The sequence below is a fragment of the Somniosus microcephalus genome, chromosome 30, assembly GCF_052327205.1.
Source record: "Somniosus microcephalus isolate GS21.2 chromosome 30, FLI_Smic_1.0, whole genome shotgun sequence".
Classification (NCBI taxonomy): domain Eukaryota; kingdom Metazoa; phylum Chordata; class Chondrichthyes; order Squaliformes; family Somniosidae; genus Somniosus; species Somniosus microcephalus.
The window spans coordinates 4,564,238-4,587,332 of record NC_141016.1 but is presented as its reverse complement, the minus strand read 5'-3'; the positions used below and the strand labels follow the sequence as shown (position 1 = coordinate 4,587,332).

At 49.1% G+C, this 23,095-nt stretch overlaps 1 protein-coding gene across 2 annotated transcripts in view; it reads right to left on the bottom strand.

Annotated features, from left to right (window-relative positions):
* The window catches only part of gmcl1 (germ cell-less, spermatogenesis associated), a 103,844-nt gene that overhangs the window by 37,309 nt on the left and 43,440 nt on the right, over positions 1–23,095 (bottom strand). The window contains exons 5-8 of one of the 2 annotated variants that reach the window (XM_085970904.1): positions 22,809–22,903; positions 20,916–20,981; positions 19,076–19,160; positions 15,972–16,062 (exon numbers count right to left, since the gene is read on the bottom strand). In XM_085970904.1, coding sequence (XP_085827030.1) covers positions 15,972–16,062; positions 19,076–19,160; positions 20,916–20,981; positions 22,809–22,903 — 337 coding nt within the window. Of the gene's footprint in view, positions 1–15,971; positions 16,063–19,075; positions 19,161–20,915; positions 20,982–22,808; positions 22,922–23,095 lie in introns of both variants that reach the window. The other variant, XM_085970903.1, reaches the window with a different exon arrangement.

The following is a 23,095-nucleotide window of genomic DNA, read 5'->3' as shown; positions in this document are numbered from 1 at the left end:
TAAAAAGAACATAAGAACATAAGAAATAGGAGCAGGAGTCAGCCATCATGCCCCTCGAGCCTGCTCCGCCACTCAATAAGATCATGGCTGATCTGGTCTTGGCCTTAACTCCACTTCCCTGCCCGCTCCCCATAACCCTCGATTCCCCTGTAGCTCAAACATCTGTCTATCTCTGCCTTGAATAAATTCAATGGGCTCGAATTTCCAAGCCCCGAGGAGGCAGGTTTGGAGGCGGGAGTGGTGGGAAAATTGCAGAATCGGGGGGCAGGAACCCATCCCGCCCCCCAACCCGCCTCCGTGCCAATGTCCCAGGAGGCGGGTATCCGGCATGTGCTGGGAGCTGCCTCCCCGAGGCGGGAAGGGGATTAGTGCCAATTAACTGCCTGTTAACAGGTAGTTTTTTGCCTAATCCCTATTTTTAGCCCTGAAGTGTGGGCTTCCCGACGGCTCCGAACCACGCCAAGTTAGCGAGGCGGACTGTCGGTCTGCAGGGGTTGGAGGGGTCGAGATGTCCGGTGTGCAGGTGAGTGATGGGTGGATGTGTGCAGAGGTAAGTGTGTGAGGTAAGTGTAAAGTGTTTTAAAAGTTTTACTTACCTTTACTTTCTCCTGCAGGCTTCCTCCCTTCAGTTCTCGGGCATCCCTCAGCTCACCGACACAGAAAGCAGAATGGCCGCTGAACTGTCAAAAGCTGCAGCCTCTGCTTTCTGGTCTGGAGAGATCTCTAACTGAGTCTGAGTAGAAGGACTCAAGTTAGAAGACAGATTGTCAGTGTTTGACAGCTTCACAGAGCTGTCAAACGCTGATTTTTCATCTGTCAAAAGCTCTTGACAGATGAAATGTCAATCGCTGACGTCACCTGTAACCGGGTGTCCCTTAATTGGCCTGCTGAGCCCGCTGGGCGGGCTTAACAAGGTCAATCAAGGGAAAATAGCGTGGGTTGGCCACAAGTCGATGGAGGCGGGACTACAACCCAAAAAAGTGGGTGTCCCGCCTCCATCACGTCCCCACTGATAAAATCGAGCCCAATGACTCTGAATGAAAGAATGCAAGAAAGAGAGACTTGCATTTATGTAGCGCCTTTCATGACCACCGAACGTCCCAAGGCATCTTACTGCCAATGAAGTACTTTTTGAAGTGTGGTCACTGTTGTAATGTAGGAAACGCGGCAGCAAATTTGCGCACAGCAAGCTCCCACAAACAGCAATGTGATAAATGACCAGATAATCTGTTTTTGTGATGTTGATTTTGTGATATTGGCCAGGACACCGAGGATAACTCCTCTGCTCTTCATCAAAATAGTGCCCTGGGATCTTTTACGTCCACTTGAGAGAGCAGACGGGGCCTTGTTTTGGCGTCTCATCCGAAAGTCTTTGGAGTGGGACTTGAACCCATGACCTTCTGAAACAGAGGCGAGAATGCTACCCACTGAGCCACTCAAAAGAAGACAAAGAGTCATAGGGCTAAAAATTGAGTCGCGCCCCCCTTCGCCAGGGCACTACTTTTAGTGCCCCGGATAAATTAGCGCCCCTGCGACAGAAGTTGAGTGGTAGCGCCCTATGAGGGGAGCGGGGCGCCTCTGGAAGTACCCCACCTCCCTCTTGGGGCACTGCGAGGGAATATTGCAGCGCTAGGTTTACCACGGTATTGCAGGCCTTCCTCCCCTTCTTAAAGGGGAGGGGCCTTGCGCAGCACGACCCGGGGCCCAGTTGGGCCCCCGGGGATCGGGAGTGCCGGCAAAAGAGCTCGGCACTCAAGAGAAGTGCCGGGCTCATGGAGCGCAGCCGGTTCCACGGGGGGGGGGGGGGGGGGGGGGGGTAGGTAAGGAGGTCGGGGACGGGAGCGCTGGCAGGCGGCCAGCAACAAAAAATGGCCGCCCCACACCTTGTCTTTAGATAGCATCTCCCCGGCCGCAGGTAGGCCCCCTTGACCCTGTCGGACATAGCGTCCGGCGGTAAGCCAGGGGGCGCTACCGAAGCGCTGCGCACGCTAATGACATTATCACCACGGCGCAGCACTGCGGGGCACTACCGGTTACCGCCGCCGCTAACCTCCTGCTGAATTTTGCGGGAGGCGTAAGCGGCGCCGCACCTGGGCGCTAGTTGCTTTGCGCCTCGAGAGGGCGCTAACGGGAGGCGCAAAGCAACCGAATTTTTCGCCTATACAGTCATAACGGCACAGACGGAGGCCATTCGCCCATCGAGTCGGTGCCGGCTCTCTGTAGAGCAATCCAGTCAGTCCCATTCCCCCGCTCTATCCCCGTAGCCCTGCAAGTTTATTTCCCTCACGTGCCTATCAAGTCTCCCCATGAAAACACTAAGGCCTAGAAATTGGGTATAGCCCCGCTTGAGGCGTTAGAACTGGCGATGCCCAAAGTTTATAGCCAGACGAAACTTATCGCCGCCTGGCGCGATATTGGGTTGCATCGCCCCCAAAGGGGATTGAGGCGCTAAATCAGCCGTTGCACGGTGCTCTTAAGGCGCAATAGGTCAGGCGCTACTCAATTTCAACGCGGACGGGTGCAGCGCAGGTGAACTCAATTACAGGAAAGCACGAGACCTCCAGGCGCCGGCCGGCTCTTAAAGGGGTGGCTCAGTCAGCCTGAGCTTCAACACCCAACGCCCTGTAGGCCTCAGATTCGGCGCTCGCCCTTGTCTGGCGGTACAAACTTGTTCATCATGGAGAAGGTTAGGCAGAGAGCAGAGCGCTTCAGCACTGAGGCTCTGGACCACTTGGTGGCTGCAGTTGAACACCGGCGACAGGTCCTGTATCCGCATAATGGCAAGAGGCCGAATCAGAAGGCTTATCGACGATCTTGGAGGGAGGTTGCTGTGAGGGTGAACTCCAGCAGCATGGCGACCAGGACCACTGTTCAGTGCAGGAAGAAATTCAACGACCTCACACGGATCGTTAGGGTGAGTGATGGTTTACCAAACTTGTGCTTCCCTCCATCTGCAGCTGACTTCGGGCACCCTGCTGCAATGATGCGCCAATGGCCATCTGTCAGTATGCACCCATGGCCCTTTCTGGGCACACACATGGACAGATGTCTCAAGGCCTCATGTAAGGGCTCTTGCACCATGGGGGGCATGCGATGAGGTCTCAAGGCCTCATGTAAGGGCTCTTGCACCATGGGGGGCATGCGATGAGGTCTCAAGGCATCGTGTAACAGAACCTCCCCTTCTTTCCCCTGCAGTCCAAGCTGGCGATGATTCGAAAGGAGCAGCGTCGAACCGGTGGTGGACCTACACAAGTGGTCACTCTCACGGATCTGGAGGAGTGTACCAGATACTTGGAGGACGTCTGTCTGGTCCTGTGACCACTGCATCTGCCGACCCCATTACCGACAGCGAGGGTAAGACTCTCACCTTTTTCACCTGTTGCCTTCCACTTGGTCCCCCCGCCAGCATGCATCCTCAGTGTGCAGCCATGTAAGAGCCTTGCCGCAATCTGGCATGCCTTTCAGCAAAGCTGTCCTTTTGCTAAAGCCACTCTTCCACCTCCCACTTTCAGATGAAGCAGCACCAACTCGGGCTCAACGCGCTGAAGCTGCCAGTGCCAGTGCCACCGGAGGCGAGGACCAGGAGGAATCGGGACCAGCCGCTGCAGAATCCGGGGAGCTGAGACATCTGCAGACTGGGGATAGTAGTCCCCTGGAGGGGAGGGGAGGGGGGGTGGCTCTGAGGATGAACCAGTTGCCGGACCAAGCGGCATGCAGCAACGCACGGGGGACAGGCAAGTTCGGCTACTGTCTCCCCGCAGGGCAAGGCAGGTTGTCATGACTGCTGCACAGAGTGCAGATGAGGTCCGTCACCTGGCTGAGATGAGCAAACAGGCCCGGGTCAGACACACGGAGCTGATGGCTGCAGTGGAGAAGATGCCTGAGTCAATAGATTCATTGGCTAGGAGTATGTTGGACTTCGGGGCAACAATGTAGAGGACTCTGCAGGGCTTTGGGGCAACAATGGACAGGACTCTTCAGGTGTTCGGGGAAACAATGGACAGGTCTATCCAGGGCTTCGGGGCCACAGTGGACAGGTCTATCCAGGGCTTCGGCCCAACAATGGAGAGGACTGTCCACGGCTTTGAGTCGGCAATGGAAAGGACTGTTCAGGGCTTCGGACAATCCCTGGAAAGGTCTGTGCAGGGTTTGTCCGAGGCAGTGGAGCGGTCGGCACCTGCCTTGTCCGAAGCCATGGGAAGAACTGTCCAGGCCTTCTCCGAAGCACTGGCACCTGGCACACAGGTCCTCACTGTTGCCACGCAGTCACTTGCTGGGCTACTCCACAGCCAGATTGACGCAACGCGATCTCTCACTGCAGCCACCCTCTCTGCATCAGATAGGATCACCCCGGGCCCTTCCACTCCCGTACAAGGCCAGGAATCAGTGGAGCATGCGATTGTGGGGGATGAGCCGAGCCGCTCCCCTCAGATAGCCAGTGTGTCGTCCGACCATGGTACAGGTGTCCTCTCTCGGCAGGAGACCATTGCACATGCCAGCGCTGGGACGCCTGCATTGCAGCTGCCACCACCTTCAGGCCACACTGCTTCCAGCCATGGTCACAGCAAGCATCCTGCGTCCGCACCCTCCAAGCCCAGAGGTCGGCCAGGCCGTCCCTCAGGGGCTTCTGCGCTTCCAGACAGTCAGCAAGCATCCCCCAGCCTTGAGCCCGCCACTGGGGTCCAATTACGTAGGAGCAGCAGGGAGGGAAGGGGCCGGGTGCGAAAGAGAAGTCGTTCTCCCTCAAGGGGCCAGTTGTAGAGGGAGGTGCTGAGACGTTTGTTTGTCCAAATTCAAGGACACCCTCATCTGCTGTTATATTTGCAGAACGTTTGTTGAGTTTTGCGGCTTTGCCGAACAGTTCACAGTTATTTTGAAAGTTATGGTTTCTGCTCACATTACGTTGTTTAGCTGTAATGAAAGACTTTTGTGTCAATAAACAGAAGTTTCAATGTTGCATGGTGCATGTGACTACTTTCAGTGATGCTGGCATTCAGAGGCCCTCAAACATCCAAAGTGCGCATGAGTTAAGACTCTCATCATTCCGCCACAGGGGTGTCGACACGAGTCCAGAGGAGCCTCTGACGTATGGACCTTCCACTTTCAGCAGCCCTTCCATCTCCCTCCTCCTCCGCCTGCTCTTCCTCCTCCTCCTCCTCCTCCTCCTCATAATCCTCCTCCTCCGCCTGCTTGTGCAGGGTCCGAGGGAAGGTAATGAATTGACGCGTTCGCCTATAAAGGGCATCTGTCACTTGCCGGATGCAACAGCGGACTGCAGCCTGAGCGACAGTTGCATTGTCCCCAATGGCTGACTGAAAGGATCCGTTGGCATAAAAATGGAGGCCATCAGTCAGTTTAGCCATCACGGACAGAGAGGTTCTGCAGCGTTCACGCGGCTGCAGATCCTGACCAAGCAGGTGGCACAGATCAGTAACAATGTCCCTCCAGATTTGGAGCCTTCGCAAACACTGCTCCTCCGACATGTCAAGGCTTGTCACCTGCTGCCTAAAGACCCTCGCAGCATCCCGTCGGATTGGCTGACCTCCATTGCCCCTCCTCATTCTGGCCAATCCCGGCCCTCTCTCCCGCCGTCTCTCTGCCCCTTCACAGTGTTGGGCGATGAGGCCGTTGCCCTCCAAACAAGCTCCCATTCCGATGCCAGTTGGTCAAAAGGCTTTTAGGTGTAGTGCTGCAAGTGCTTCGGACAGCGTTGAAGGTCCCAAGTACTGTAAAGCTAAATTCCCAGAACTCCGCTCCACATTAGCTCGCCAACTCTCTCTAGCAGTGATCGCAATGATCAGGCCAAGTGGCAGAAGATTCTGCACTAGAGCTGTCCCCTTTAAATAGCGCCGCCCTACTCTGAGAAGGGCCTGTTAGCCCTCCCTCGAACTGTCACTAATAGCGCTGGGCGCTAAGGCTCCGGGCGCCACCCAATATGCGCTCAGGCGCTCCTAAAAGGCGCTGCACACTGAAATGACATCATGAGCTGCTTGCGCTCGCGGGCGCGCGCAAACACTTAGCGCAGGCGCTAAATGTTTAGTCAATATCTGAGTTGGCGCTATCTTCATAGCGTTCGCCCCAACATAGGGCTCCGCCCCAATTCTTGGTCTCTTTAGGCGCTCAGCGCCGGCGCTACCAACCCAATTTCTAGGCCTGAGTGTCTCCGCTTCCACCACTTCCGTCGGCAGCGAGTTCCAGGTCCTCACCACTCGCTGCGTAAAAAAGTTTTTCCTCACATCCCCCCTGTATCTCTTGCCCAAAACCTTAAATCTGTGTCTCCTCGTCCTTGTACCATCAACTAGTGGGAACAGCCTTTCCCCGTCTAGCCTGTTCAAACCCGTCATAATCTTGTACACCTCTATCAAATCACCCCTCAAACTCCTTTGCTCTAAAGAGTTTTCATATGAATGCATTAAGCTGTACCGTGCCTTAGGAAAACACTGGCAGAAAGAGTACTGGGAATGTCAGAAGCAAATATGATTGTAAACTAAGTGGTAAGTCTGCTTCAGGTTGGTTTGCCCAAGGAGCCACTTTACCAATTGCAGTAACCGTCAGAGACACAAAGCAGGCCTTTCAGCTGCAGAATGTTGTGCAGCATTCGGGGAACTAGGAGAGACATGGAAAAAAAATTGGCGGTAGAAAAGTAAAATCTTATCGTGGCGCAGTGTAAACGGCTTTTATTGACGTCACTGTCTGTACAGGCGCGGTTATTTTAGATGCGATTTCTGCTCAATCAGGTTTACCAAATTTTTCATTATTTGACAGCACTCTGCTGTTGCCTCGCACAGCTCTGCCCCCCTGTATCTGGAGTGTGACAAAATGCAGTGTTGTGGTATGGTTTTGCTTGTTCTGTCTTTTCGTTATGGTACCTTCGGGGTTAAAACCATGTTCCCTTAAAGAACCCAGTCTGTTTGATACAGAACAGCCCAGGAGGCAGTCAGTGACGAGAAGAGCACTAATCCAACCTGATTAAGTGTGTTTGCTTACATTTCCTATTAGCTGTACTGAACTGAGCAGCTTCCTGAGTTGTCACTTTGGAGAGTTACTGGGAAGCTCGGCCCTGATCCATCACTTCCCGTGGATGGACCAGGCTGGGACCCAGTCAGGAGCGAAATTTCTCTGGTTTCAAGGTTGCAGCAGTTGAACCTCAGCTAAAAAGTATGTCTCCGACAGACTTCCTGCAATTCAGCAGTCCTTCTGAAACCATCAAAGAGTGAGCGAGAAAGAGACAGAGTGAGATAGAGAGAGTTAGTGAGACATAGAGAGACAGAGTGAGAGAGAAAGACAGAGTGAGAGAGAGAGAGAGAGAGAGAGAGAGGAGAACGAGACAGACAGACAGTAAGAGAAAGATAGACAGACGGATTGTAAGAGGGAGATGTAGTGTCCGTGTGTAGATAAAGACACTGAAGACAGGAGTTGGTTCATAGGTATTTACTAAGCAAGTCTGGGGGGGGGTTTCTAAAGGATATACACAATACACAGGCTTATATAGCCCAAGTGGCAATTACCGGCATTACGCACACCTGGGGCTCTTAAAGGCACATACCCCACAATTCCTCCCCTTCTAGCTAACTAGTACATCATATTTTAAGTAATTATTAATTACATGTTATATGCAAAATAATATACATTGCTGTATTAATTAATTATAAGTTAGTCTCTCAGGAGGCTTCCTGACTCGGTCCGGATAACGCCTCGGGGGTGTAGTAGTTTCTGGTGGTGTAGTAGGTTCTTCTGGCAAGGCTGATTCGGCTTGAAGGCCAGTGTCGGGTTCATCGGGCTCCAGTATCACCGGATCGGAGGTAGATATGGGTATCTCTACTTCATCGTTAGATGTATAGAGTGGTGGTGTAGGTTGTCCCTTTTCGGATGACTTGATGATTTGGTCAGCATGGCGCCTTATTATGCTGTCTCTGATGTCCACGGTATACATCAGTGGTCCTAATCGTGTGCAGATAGTTCCAGGCTGCCATTTCTCGGTACGGTAGTCCCGGGCCAAAACCGGTTGGCCTATCTGGAAGGCCCTAGTTGGCCTTTCATTCATGCCCTGAAACTGCCGGTTCTCCACGTCCCTTCGGATGTTGGGCTTGACCAAATCCAGCCGGCATCTTAGGTTTCTATTGTAGAACATTATGGCGGGAGTTTGGTTAGTAACCATATGCGTTGCATTCCTATATGCAAATAAGAAGTTATCCACCTTGTGCTGAAGTTTTATGTCTTCATTACCCATGGCCTTGATGGCCTTCTTGAAGGTCTGGACAAACCTTTCAGCCAATCCATTGGTGGCGGGATGGTATGGGGCGGACGTGTAGTGCTTTACCCCATTGTTCTTTAAGAACTTTCTGAATTCTTCGGACACAAATTGCGGTCCATTATCAGAACATATCTGCTCCGGCAGCCCATTCCTGGCAAATATGGTCCTTAATACTGTGATGGTTTTTTCTGTGGTGGTGGAGGACATCTTTATTACCTCCGGCCACTTGGAGTGTGCATCAACTGCGATTAAGAACATTGAGTCCATAAATGGACCAGCAAAGTCGATGTGCACCCTTTGCCAGGGAGATGAGGGCCACTCCCGTGGATGTCGAGGTACCTGTGGCGGAGCATTTTGGACCTTCTGGCATCCTAGGCAGCTCTTGGTCATGTCTTCGATGTCTCCATCGATACCTGGCCACCATACAAACGCCCTAGCTAGGTTCTTCATTTTCACTCCACCCAGATGCCCCTCGTGAAGCTCCTTTAGCACTTTATCCTGGAGTTTGGGTGGAATCACCACTCTGGATCCACACATCAAGGTTCCTCGGCACACTGACAGCTGTTCTCTTCTTTGCGAGAATGCTGGCAACAGTGGTTCGCCATGTGCTGGCCATCCCTTCACTGTTAAATCGTAGACCCGTGAGAGAGTAGGGTCATTTCTTGTCTCCCTTTCAATGGCAGAATTTGTCACCGGTAGACATTCCACTATGGTAGAGTGGAATATCTCTACTGGGTCTACTGTAGGTGCCTCTTCTATCGTTGGCAACGGTAGGCGTGATAAACCGTCAGCATTCCCATGCTGTTTTGACCCTTTGTATTCAATGTTGTATTGGTGTGCCCCTAGAAAAAGGGACCACCTCTGTAGTCTTTGTGCCATCATAATGGGGACACCTTTTTTAGGGTTGAATATGGAGATGAGGGGTTGATGGTCAGTCAGCAAGGTAAATTTTTGTCCGTGTAGGTAATGGTTGAATTTCTTCACTCCCCATACCAGGCTGAGTGCTTCCCTGTCTATCTGGGCATAGTTACGCTCAGCTGAGTTCAATGAGCGTGACGCAAAAGCTATCGGCCGTTCCGAGCCATCAGGGAATCTATGGGACAATACCGCTCCTATGCCGTAAGGGGATGCATCGCACGCCAGTCTGATTGGTAGTGATGGGTTGTAATGAGCCAAAATTTTCTCGGATGTGATTAAGTCTTTACATTTATGGAAGGCACGTTTACAGTCTTCGTTCCATTTCCAAATCACTCCTGTCTGTAGAAGATCATTAAGAAGGTGTAGAATAGTTGATAAGTTCGGTAAAAATTTATGATAGTAATTTATTAATCCCAGGAATGACCTTAATTGTGAAACATTTTCAGGTGCTGGGGCTTTTATGACTGCTTCAATTTTTTCAGGTGACTTATGCAACCCTTCCTTATTAATTATGTGGCCACAATATGATATCTGATTTTGGAAAAATTCGCACTTGGGGCGATTTGCTCGTAGGCCCCGTTCTTTCAGCCTAGTGAGCACCTGCTCCAAATTGGCAAGGTGCTCGTTGTCGTTTTCTCCTGTTATAAGGATGTCGTCTAGGTAGCATTGAGTCCCTGGAATCCCTTGCAGGACTTGCTCCATAGCTCTTTGCCAGATAGCTGGAGCTGATGCTATTCCAAAAACCAGTCGATTGTACTGGTACAGGCCTTTGTGTGTGTTTATTGTGAGATACTTTTTAGAGGTCTCCTCAACCTCCATCTGTAAATATGCCTGTGCCAAGTCAATTTTTGTGAAACGTTTCCCTCCGGATAGTGAGGCGAAAATATCTTCTATCCTCGGAAGAGGATACTGTACCGTGTGAAGGACCGGGTTTACAGTCACCTTAAAGTCCCCACAGATGCGAATTTTTTTCTGTTCCTCAGAGTTATTTTTCAATGTTTTTTTCATGACTGGAACGATGGGTGTTGCCCATTCGCTCCAATCTATTTTGGATAATACGCCTGCCTTTTCCAAATTCTTCAGCTCTGCCTCGACTGCCGGACGTATTGCGTATGGCACCGGTCTTGCCTTAAAAATTTTTGGAATTGCTGTATCTTCCACTTTTATTGAGGCGGTGATGCCTTCAAGGTTCCTAGTTTCTCTTGAAACACTTCTTTGGCATTGGCCAAGATGTCTTTTAATCGTTCAGGTATGATGTCATCATTGTTTTTTTCCTTACTGGTCACCGTCAGTGCCTGAATGGAGTGCCAGTCTAAACGTATCTTCCTTATCCATTCACGTCCCAACAACAGTGGACCACCATCTTGTAGAATGTATAAATACAACTTTTGTATTTCTTTGCCGTTGTATACCACAGGCACCCTTATTTTTCCTTTGGGGTAGACTTTCTGCCCCGTATATGTTTTTAAGATAATGGATGTGTCTTTTAGAGGTATATGCGAAAATAGCCTCTCGTAATCTCGTCGATTTATTACGGTTAGAGCTGATCCTGTATCTAGCTCCATTTTAACTGGGGACCCTGCTATTGTGAGGGTAACCCAAATGGTTTGGTAATCCTCTTTGGCAAGTACATTATGTAATTTGAGACAGCTTAGTCTCTTGTTTCCGGAGTCGCTATCGCTATTCTGGTCTTCGGAGCTATTATCCGTCATCATTTGTACCTTCCTGTACTTTTCTTTATTGATTTTTTGTTTTCTGTCAGTGGATTTATTTTGTCCAGATTGGCATACCCGTGCAATGTGTCCAATCTTACCACATTGCCTGCATGCTTTGCCCTTGAACCAGCAGTCCCTCTGGTTATGGGTGGATCTGCCGCAGCGATAACATCTTCCGAACTCCTGTGTCACTTTATGGGTGCCGAAGTCCTGTGTCTCTTGTTGTATCTTTGCAGCTCCTTTTGCTGCTGCTTCGTATGATACAGCCATACTGAAAGCTTTGTCCAATGTTAAATCTTTTTCAGAAAGCAGTCTTTTTTGTGTTCCTTCACTTAAGAGACCGCAAACAAATTTGTCTCGAAGATAATCCGATAGTCCTGCTCCGAATTGGCAGTACTTTGATAGCTTTCTTAATTCGGTTAGGTAATCAGCGTTACTTTCATTCTTGTGTTGATTTCTCTTGAAGAACTTGAATCGTTCCGCTATCAGCAGCGGTGTTGGGTTTAAATGCTCCTGCAGGGTATCAACAATTTCTTTAAAAGTCTTGTCCTTTGGTTTGGCTGGAGTGATTAAATTTCGTAACAGCCCGTATGTCTTCGCGCCCATTAAGTTCAGAAGTACTGAAGCTTTTTTTTCATCTGTTATTCCATTTGCAGTGCAATAAACCTCTACTCTTTCCACGTATGTGGTCCAATCTTCTATTTCGCCATCAAAAGCCTCAATATTACCAGATTTAGGCATTTCAGAAAAGATATGGCACTTCCCGCGCTTTTTTTTTCTCTCTGTAGCAACGATATGGCGCTTCCCGCGCTTTCCCGCCGCTGCTACCGATAACAACGCTGTTTTACTGTGGTTTCCGTTTATTCACTGTTGGAGACTCGTTCCCGACGGAGGTCTAAACGCTGACCTGCTTGCCGCGCCGGCCGTCTCTCGAGTGCACCCTCCCAGTCCGTTATTGCTTGCCTCCGATTTCGCTGCCTGTCTCAGCTGTAGAGCCCGCCGCTGGAGCTCCAGCCTGACGCCCAGGAAGGATTAGCGCAGTACCTGTCACCAGCTTGGCCAGCTGGTGAAACCACAGTTTCTCTTACTTCCTTGAGTCTTCTGGACGCTGGAGGAATCGATGTCCTTGAGGTGCTGCCGAATCGCAGGTAAGTCCGTTTCCACTTCGTCGCCACTGTAGTGTCCGTGTGTAGATAAAGACACTGAAGACAGGAGTTGGTTCATAGGTATTTACTAAGCAAGTCTGGGGGGGGTTTCTAAAGGATATACACAATACACAGGTTTATATAGCCCAAGTGGCAATTACCGGCATTACGCACACCTGGGGCTCTTAAAGGCACATACACCATAATTGCTCTTAAAGGCACATACACCACAGGAGAGACCGAGAGAGAGAGAGACAGAGTGAGAGAAAGAGAGAGGCAGAAAGGGAGACAGACAGACAGACAGTAAGAGAAAGAAGGGACTCTGGACAATTAGCAGCAAATCCCATGTAAAGGTCAGGGACCATGCCTCAGGTCCAGTGTTAGCATAGGATATTTGACTGTTTATTTTTTATATTCTGAAGAGTAACAGTAATGTTCTTTAAATCTGCTTTGATCTTTGCTCCTGTTTATATTTACTATCAATAAAGCTGTTTGGCAGGTTGCAGCCTAAGCCCTGGTCAAACCGAGCAGTTGTTCTGCTACCTTCTGAAGGCGAGGGAGCCCAGTGGGGACACCGCAATATATCCAGTGAACTAAACACAGCGACAGGGGTGTCTGTTCCACCCATGGGCTTGCTACACTCACCGTGATGTTGGCTGTGTCAAAGTGCACGCTGGGTCAAAAGCATGGGCAGTTATCATTCGTAGGTTTCCAGCTACTGCCCATTAAACATACACTTCACTCATTGAAACAGTTAGCCCCGCTTTAAACAGGCAGTCCCAGTATCTCTCCAAGCACGAGAGCCGCCAATGTTCATCATCTTGGCCTTGAACGTGCCCAGGGGCCATATCGACTGGTGTTTACTGGCGATATTTTGCCCTGACATGTTTCAATGTTTTTTTTTTCGCCTAGTAGAAAAACTAGGATGATTGTGCATGACAATAACTTTCAAAGGGACTTGGTTATAAGTGATTGCTACTGAATTGACAAAATGCATCAACAAATTACTTAGGGCATCCTAGCCAGCAACAGCTGTTAATGAAAGCGAATTATTGCGTTGGCGACTGGCTGCGCCAGGCATCATATATTGGCAGAGCCACACTACACAGCTTCATAACCGTAGACAACCATCATAAGAACATAAGAATTAGGAGCAGGAGTCGGCCATTCGGCCCCTCGAGCCTGCTCCACCCATTCAATAAGATCATGGCTGATCTTCAACCTCAACTCCACCTTCTCGCCCGATCCCCAAATCCCTTGATTCCCCTCGAGTCCAAAAATCTATCGATTTCAGCCTTGAATACACTCAATGACTGAGCCTCCACAGCCCTCTGGGGTAGAGAATTCCAAAGATTCACCACCCCCTGACTGAAAAAATTCCTCCTCATCTCAGTCCTAAATGGCCGACCCCTTATCCTGAGACTGTGACCCCTGGTTCTAGAATCTCCAGCCAGGGGAAACATCCTCTCAGCATCGACCCTGTCAATCCAACAGCAAGGTGCAACGAACAGTTCTTCCTGCAACCAGATAAATGTTGGGTAAGGTCCCTGCTTTTAATTAGAGTAAACAAATTGAGTTTCCACATTGGTGGGCAAGTAAACAAGCAACTGAATGCCACAAAACTGCAAAGGAAAGCTGCTGACAAGACAACAGCAGAGGCAAACCAGGCTCTGACCAGAACGAGTGACCTTCTGACATGTCCGGGCTCACACTGAATCCTCTGCACATCACAGTTGGTACTGAATCCAGCCCATAATTTCACACTCAGGCCCTCTCCGATCCCCAGGCCACACTGTTACGGGCTGCTTCTAACCCACACAAACTGACGGATTCACAAAAACTGTTGCTTAATGCTTTGATTTCAATTAAGTGAAGATTCAGTTGCTTTCTTATTGAAGCTGAACCGCCCTTAACCTCCGCCCTTGGATATATTCTGGCACATCCCTCTGCGCCTTTGCTGGGAGACGAGGGAAAGGGAAGAAGATTGCTAATCAAACCTTATCCGTGAATGGGAAACAGTCTCATAAATGGAGCAGTAAGGTGCACAGATACCACAAATTTGAATGCGTGTGAAAACAGGCAATGTGAATTGACTGCACTATACTGACTCCTACGGCTTTTTATATTCTATTTATTACACAATGGGCAAGTAAGTGCTTCAGCCATCAGAAGGTCAGGTTTAGAATCATAGAATGGTTACAGCACAGAAGGAGGCCATTCGGCCCGTCGAGCCCGTGCCGGCTCTCTGCAAGAGCACTTCAGCTAGTCCCACTCCCCTGCCCTTACCCCGTAGCCCTGCAATTTTTTTTCCTTCAGGTGCTTATCCAACTCCCTTTTGAAAGCCACGATTGAATCTGCCTCCACCACCCTTTCAGGTAGCGCATTCCAGATCCTAACCACTCGCTGCGTAAAGTTTTTCCTCATGTCGCCTTTGGTTCTTCTGCCAATCACCTTTAATCTGTGTCCTCTGGTTCTCAACCCTTCCGCCAATGGGAACAGTTTCTCTCTATCTACTCTGTGCAGACCCCTCATGATTTTGAACACCTTGATCAAATCTCCCCTTAATCTTCTCTGCTCCAAGGAGAACAACCCCAGCTTCTCCAGTCTATCCACGTAACTGAAGTCCCTCATCCCTGGAACCAATCTTGTAAATCTTTTCTGCACCCTCTCTAAGGCCTTCACATCCTTCCAAAAGTGCGGTGCCCAGAATTGGACACAAAACTCCAGTTGAGGCCGAACCAGTGTTTTATAAAGGTTCATCATAACTTCCTTGCTTTTGTACTCTATGCCTCTATTCATGAAGCCCAGGATCCCATAAGCTTTTTTAACTGCTTTCTCAACCTGCCCTGCCACCTTCAATGATTTGTGCACACATACCCCTAGATCTCTCTGTTCATGCACCCGCTTTAGGATTGTACTCTTTAGTTTATATTTCCTCTCTTCATTCTTTCTACCAAAATGAATCACCTCACACTTTTCTGTGTTAAATTTCAACTGGCACATGCCCGCCCATTCCACCAGCCTTTCTATGTCCCCTTGAAGTCTATCACTCTCCTCCTCACTGTTCACTATATTTCCAGGTTTTGTGTCATCTGCAAATTTTGAAATTGTGCCCTGTACACCCACACCAAAGTCATTAATATATATCAAGAAAAGCAGTGGTCCTAGTACCAACCCCTGGGGAACACCACTAAATAAACGGGTTCCACACAGCGTTAAGTAGCTGTGATGGCTGCTGCACATTGCGTTCATTGAAGCTGGCCACTTAAAGAAATATCCCGAGGAAATGGGAGATTCACGGGATTCTCGCATGTCAACAGAAACTTTACAGTGTGCGGCTTAACGTAAGGTGTCTGCTTATCCTCAATGGGGACAGGTAGCAACAAAACAGACAAACAGACGCTATTATAACATTTCCCATACAACATGGTTATGGCCTCATTTTCCTGAACAAAATGTGCGCATTGCATAGAATCATAGAAATTTACAGCACAGAAGGAGGCCCTCCGGCCCGTCGTGTCTGTGCCGACAAAGAGTTAGCCAGCCTAATCCCACTTTCCAGCTCTTGGTCCGTAGCCCTGCAGGTTACGGCACTTCAAGTGCATATCCAAGTACTTTTTAAATGCGGTGAGTGTGTCTGCCTCTACCGCCCTTTTAGGCCCCCACCACCCTCTGGGTGAAAAAAGTTTTCCTCAACTCCCCTCTAATCCTTCTACCAATCACTTTAAATCTATGCCCCCTGGTTATTGAGCCCTCTGTTGAGGGAAATAGGGCCTTCCCATCCAGTCTACCTAGGCCCCTCATCATTTTAATGCATGCAAGAAACAAATGCATTCTACGGTCAGTGTGCATTTCACAGGGGCAGCGAACTGCATTAACACACGGGCCGTGATCGCCGTCAGATAAACCAGCGCAAGAAGCCCACCAGACACCACTCACCTTTCCTGCGCTTGGAGAACCAGGCGTCTGCGTCAGTGAGTAACTGCTTCAAGGAGCCATTCCAGGAGGGCACCAGTTGAAGGAACATCCACTGCAAAAATAAGGGTTCAATTCAAACGGAGTCCGAGGCACAGGGGGGATTAACACAGCAGGTTCGCTCCACGCTCTGATTGTGTTTGCACACTCACTCTGCCGGCCAGACTGCGTTGCGGCAACCGCAAAATGTGCATTGTGGAGTACAGTTGATGCCGAAAGTTTAAAACTCTTTACACTTCAGTTAAAGCAATTTGAAAGCACTGGATGGCCAAGTGAAAGTTGATTGGCGCTTGACGTAAGAAAACTACTAGGCACTTGGTCTAAGCGTTAAACAAAGCTTTAATCAACTGTTTTACAACATGGAGGTCTAGTTGTGTCCTTCACTAGTTCCTGTTAAGGATGTCCTGCGCAAGCTGGGCCCGTGCCCGAGTATTTATACGCTCCCTGGACAGCGCCACCAGCAGGCCGCCCAGTATTATTTCATAAGTCTTTCTTTCATGAATGACTGATTCATGTCAGCGCTCACAATGGTTTCGTCATGAATATTGCAAATGTCAACGAGATGCAACGCAAGGCAATAAACAAGAGAAACTTGGCAGATATCTGCTTTTCCTTATGTGTAATACCTTGTCCCATTGTCGATGGCACTAAACTGGGTATCCTTAACTGCAGTGACTGGAGACAAGTCTTCTCTCTGCGATGCCTGTTTAGTCTTGACGGGACCTCTGGTCATGGGAATGGAAACAAGTCACTCTGGTGAAACAGTGGGTGCTCTTCCACATGATCCCCAGGGGGTGTGTCAATACTTGTAAGGGGGAGGGGGGGGGTGCTTAGCAGCCTGTTCATATTTTCAGGACGTTTCCAGAATTAATGGGGGGGGGGGATTTCAACCCCCACAAACTTTTCTGATCTCCCCGAGGTTTCTGATCTCCCCCGAGGCGTCCAATCTCTCCATCCCTCCTCTCCGCTCCGCTCTGTGATTGTGGCCTGGTGCGGAAGGACTGCCAGCCCGACAGCCTCTCAATCTGGCTGGCTGCGGCAGGGAAACGGAGATAAAAAAATGCTGATCGGGTCCTGCCGTTAAATTTGGCGGGACCGGAGGGCAACGGTACTTATGAGTTTCCCGACCTCAAAGCAGCACCCACCCCCCCACCGCGTTAATATCCGGCACAATATTTCTGGAGTGTGTCAGTATTTGGGCTGGGAGAGGGGTCTCTCACACGGAAAAGTATGAGAACCACTGACATAGCTAACTCTTTAAAAATGACCCCCCTCTCACACATCCCGGTGTCTCATTAAATTGTGCTCATCAGCCGGCTGGAGCAGGCAGGATGTAACCCAACTCAGGGGCAATTTTCAAACTCTTCGATTGTCATTCTCGTCCTGGCAAAGGAGTAGTCCAATAACTCAATCCTAGCGTCTGACCTAACATGTCACACTGGCCCGTTCCGTTGTCTGTCGTTCACATCGTAACAGCAACAAAACAGAAGTGGAAAATGTTTCTAAACTCTGGAGTGCACTCCGAGACTGTTGGATTTTTGAGACTGGGAGGACTATGTAAGACTAACTTACTACAGATTTGTGCAGACTCTGGGTTATTCTATCATTACACAGGATATACAGCACAGATACAGACCAACCAGTCCATGCCGGTGTTTATGCTCCACTCGAGCCGCCTCCCGTCTTTCCTCATCTAAATCTATCAGCGTAACCCTCGATTCCCTTCTCCCTCATATGATTGTCCAGCCTCCCCTTAAATGCATCCATACTATTCGCCTCAACCACTCCCTGTGGTAGCGAGTTCCACATTCTCACCACTCTCTGGGTAAAGAAGTTTCACTGAATTCCCTATTGGATTTCTTGGTGACTATCTTATATTGACGGCCTCTAGTTATGCTCTTCCCCACAAGTGGAAACATTCTCTCTGTATCCACTCTATCAAAACCTTTCATAATTTTAAAGGCCTCTATTAGGTCACCCCTCAGCCTTCTCTTTACAAGAGAAAAGAGACCCAGCCTGTTCATCCTTTCCTGATATGTATACCCTCGCATTTCTGGTATCATCCTTGTAAATCTTCTCTGCACCCTCTCCAGTGCCTCTATATCTTTTTATAATATGGCGACCAGAACTGTACACAGTGCTCCAAGTGTGGTCTAACCAAGGTAACTTCCGTACTTTTCAATTCTATCCCTCTAGAAATAAACCCTAGTGCCTGGTTTGCTTTTTTATGGCCTTGCTAACCTGTGTCACAACTTTTAGTGATTTGTGTATTTGTACTCCGAGATCCCTTTGTTCCTCCACCCCACCTAGACTCGCACCCTCCAAGTGATAAGTGACCTCCCTATTCTTCCTACCAAAATGTAATACCTCACATTTATCTGTGTTGAAATTCATTTGCCAATTATATACCCATTCTGCAAGTTTATTAATGTCTTCCTGTAAATTGTTTCAGTCCTCCTCAGTATTGACTATCACCCCCCAATTTGGTGTCAATGGCAAATTTAAATCGTTAATATAAATTGTGAATAATAGGGGTCCCACGTGTAATGTCAAGGTATATCCAAAACTCGGCTGCCCGTGTCCTAACTCACACCAAGTCCCGTTCACCCATCACCCCTGTGCTCGCTGACCTACATTGGCTCCCAGTTCGGCAACGCCTCGATTTTAAAATTCTCATCCTTGTGTTCAAATCCCTCCATGGCCTCGCCCCTCCCTATCTCTGTAACCTCCTCCAGCCCCACAACCCTCCGAGATCTCTGCGCTCCTCCAATTCTGGCCTCTTGAGCATCCCCGATTTTCATCGCTCCACCATTGGCGGCCGTGCCTTCAACTGCCTGGGCCCTAAGCTCTGGAATTCCCTCCCTAAACCTCTCCGCCTCTCTCTCTCCACCTTTAAGACGCTCCTTAAAACCGACCTCTTTGACCAAGTTTTTTGGTTACCTGTCCTAATATCTCCTTATGTGGCTCGGTGTCAAATTGTGTCTGATAATCGCTCTTGTGAAGCGCCTTGGGATGTTTTTACTATGTTAAAGGTGCTGTATAGATACAAGTTGTTGTTGTATAAGTACCTTCTTCAGTGCAGTGTACACATCCATCTCCACCTGCATCACAAACAAGTCTGGAGAGCTGATCAGCTTCTCCATCAGACCTATGCTGGACGGCGGGGGGTGGGGGGAGAGAAAAAGGCATCATTATCTGAACTGAGGGACACAACAAGACCAGCATCAATAACAGAGTCTCCTGGTATTCTGCGGGCACACAGCGACTGCGGCGCAAACCGGACAGCCTGTTCAATTGGGCAAAAAGCTGCACTGACTGAACACTACAGCTGATGTTGGTTCTCCTGAGGGCAGCTCGAGGTACAAGCGGGAGGATGATTAGCTCTTGTGGCACCTGTGGCAGCTCCATGGCCACGGCCGTGAACGTGCGTGAAGAGCGTGCCCCGACTCGAGGGCAACCGCTGTAAGTATTAATGGGTAGGACCGAGAAGCACCTGATTCTGTGGCAACGGCAGGCAACCAGTCAGAATCGCAAAGTCTGAGGGGAGAGTTCCTCGGTTGCATTTGCGAGAGAATAAAGGAGGTCTCTTCAGGCGACAATTTTGAACCATATATCAGACTTAGAATCGTAAACTGTTCAGCACAAAAGCAGGCCATTCGGCCCATCATGCCTGTGTCCGGCTCTTTGAAAGAGCTCTCCAATTAGTCCCACTCCTCTGCTCTTTCCCCATAACCCTGTAAATTTTTCCTGTTCAAGTAATTATCCAATTCCCCTTTTGAAAGTTACTATTGAATCTGCTTCCACCGCCCTTTCAGACAGCGCGTTCCAGATCACAACAACTCGCTGCGTAAAAAGATATTTCCTCATCTCTCCCTCTGGTTCTTTTGCCAATTATCTTCAATCTGTGTCCTCTGGTTACTGACCCTCCTGCCACTGGAAACAGTTTCTCCTTATTTACTCGATCAAAACCCTTCATGATTTTGAACACCTTCATCAAATCTCCCCTTGACCTTCTCTGCTCTAAAGAGAACAATTCCAGCTTCTCCAGTCTCTCCATGTAACTGAAGTCCCTCAGCCCCGGGAACCATTGTAGTCAATCTCCTCTGCACCCTCTCAAGAGACCTTGACAGTGGTTGTTGTTTTAAAGTTTGCTCAGTCGAAAAAGTCGCACTCAAAGGAGTTTGTGGCCCGCTCAGTACAGAAAAAAATTAGAGGGAACATTGATGAAGACCCCTTGCAATAATTGAGGCTGACTGTACTGAGGGAGCGTCGCACTGTCGGAAGCGCCGTCTTTCGGATAAGATGTTAAACCGAGGCCCCGTCTGCCCTCTCGGGTGGACGTAAAAGATCCCACGCCCACTATTTTGAAGAAGAGCAGGGGAGTTCTCCCTGGTGTTCTGAGGCCAATATTTATCCCTCAACCAACATCACTAAACGATTATCTTGTCATTTATCTCGTTGCTGCTTGTGGGAGCTTGCTGTGCGCAAATTGGCTGCCGTGTTTCCTGCATTACAACAGTGACTACACTTCAAAAGTACTTCATTGGCTGTGAAGCGCTTTGGGACGTCCTGAGGTCGAGAAAGGTGCGATTTAATTGTGCATCTTCTTTTTCTTTTCTAAATTGGTACAGGGCAAGTTCAGGATTGGTGCCAGGAAGCATGTTTTCACACAAAGGGTGATTATTACCTGGAATGGCCGACGGGTAAAGCTAGTGGGAGCAAAATCTCTGGACTCATTCAACAGACTGTTTGATGCTGTAGCTTCCCTCATTGTGAATACATTTTATGGAGCTTTTTAAAGAGGAATTATGCTGCCACTTAAACATTGAACTCTGCAGTAACGAGCAGCATTTCGCTCATTTTTCCCAAACTGTGAGCACAAGAAGGTTTGAAATTAGCGTGGATTACCTCAGTTCTTTCAGGAGGTCGACACTTTGGTGAGTCATTAGGTTGTTTAAAAGCCACTCAAGGCACCTGCAATTTAAAAAATACAATCAATAAGAAACAATATTGAATAAATATCAGCCTTAATATTTCTGTTTTGTACTCTTTATTATAATCAAGATCTCTACCTGTGTTTTCCAGCTGTAAAGAGATTTCGAGAACAGTACAGGCTGCACTCACTCCAGGATTTTCTTCCCGTCCTGTCTCAGGTTCTGACCGAGATCAGGAACTCATCACAAGGGAAATCACTTGCCATAGAGGGAGTGCAACAAAGGTTTCTGGGATGGGGGGATTGCCCTATGAGGAGAGATTGAGTAGACTAGGCCTATATTCTCTAGAGTTTAGAAGAATGAGAGGTGATCGCATTGAAACATATAAAATTCTTAAGTGGCTTGACAGGGTTAATGCTGGGAAAATGTTTCCCCTGGCTGGGGAATCTAGAACACGGAGTCACAGTTATAGAATAAGGGGTCGGCCATTTAGGACTGAGATGAGGAGAAATTTCTTCACTCAGAGGGTGTGAATCTTTGGAATTCTCTACCCCAGAGGGCTGTGGAGGCTCAGTCACTGAGTATATTCAAGACAGAGATCGATAGATTTTTGAATATTAACGGAATCAAGGGATATGGGGATAGTGCAGGAAAGTGGAGATGAGGTAGAAGATCAGCCATGATCTTATTGAATGGCTGAGCAGGCTCGAAGGGCCGACTCCTGCTCCTACTTCTTATGTTCCTATGAATCTCCGCCCTAATACACCTGAGGCCAGAACATGGCAACAGGCGAATCCTTCAAGGATTTCCATTTGGGTTTTTAGAATGAAAACCCTCACTACAATTATCGTCCCTTGGATGGGTGAGGGACAACCTCCTGCAGCACACGGATTAGCCTGGTTGGACCAAGATGTAGCGAATTTAAAGAAGTCTTGATGGATTTGGGTGGCACAGTGCCCGAGACTCCGGCCTCAAATCCTGCCACGTCTCACGGGATGAAAGTGTCCATCTGTCTGCTGGGTGGAATGGATCCTCTGTGAAGTGTCTGGACAGTTCTTAGTGGACATGGACCTACAGCACAAAACTGTCCCTAATCTGGCACTAATTGGCATTCAAGAGAGACCACAGGATGGTGGGTATGAGAAATGGAAGAAACGTCACATTGGTGCAGTTGGGTGTTCTTCTGAGGCGGGGCTCAGACACGTTGAGGGGCAGAATCATGGGAGCTCAGCTCTGGGTCCACCTGCGCCAGAACTGACCCAGGAGTGCTTGAGACTGAAACTAAGGCTTCAGCAAAACTCCGCCCCCCCCCCCCCCCCCCCACTGCCTCTCCATCTGGACTTTCTGGCAGAGGCCGGGGAGCCCACCTACCATATGATGAGGACTGTCTGAGTCCAGAAGATCAGCCAGAGTCAGGGGTACATCGCCTTTGGCGGACGCAAGTCCCCCCTTGCACTGGGGGTGCGCTCCAAGAGAACAACGTGGCAGATCGAGTGAGGTCTGAACAGGGAAGAGTTCCATACCTTGGCACTGACTTGATGAGCAGAACAATGAATAAAAAAGTGGTAGTGTCTGACATGAATCAGTCATGAAAGAAAGACTTATGAAATAATACTGAGCGGCCTGCGGGTGGCGCTGTCCAGGGAGAGTATAAATACTCGGGCACGGGCCCAGCTTGCGCAGGACATTCTTTTACAGGAACTAGTGAAGGACACAACTAGACCTCCATGTTGTAAAACAGTTGATTAAAGCTTTGTTTAACGCTTCGACCAAGTGCCTAGTAGTTTTCTAACGTCAGTGTCGAAGCAGCGTGAGTTACATTGCGTGACCAAATAGGACAGAAATCAGAACACATTACAGTACTCACTTTTGCTTTACTGAGTCCAGTCCGTAAGTCCCAGCTGCTGTATAGAAGCCACAGACTGTTTTTGAACTGATTGTCTCCTTCATGGTCTCTCCACACTGTTGAATCAAACCATCCTTCAGCAATCAAACAGGAAAAGAAAGGATGGTGAGCAAGGTGCAACGCAAGGCGGCAGGAGCTGCACTGCCCTTGGGCGACTGTAGCTGCACAACATGACTGGAGGGGTCCTACCTGAAACGAGTCTCCTCGTGAGAATGTATCCTCAGCACAAAACTCCGCAATAAACTTTC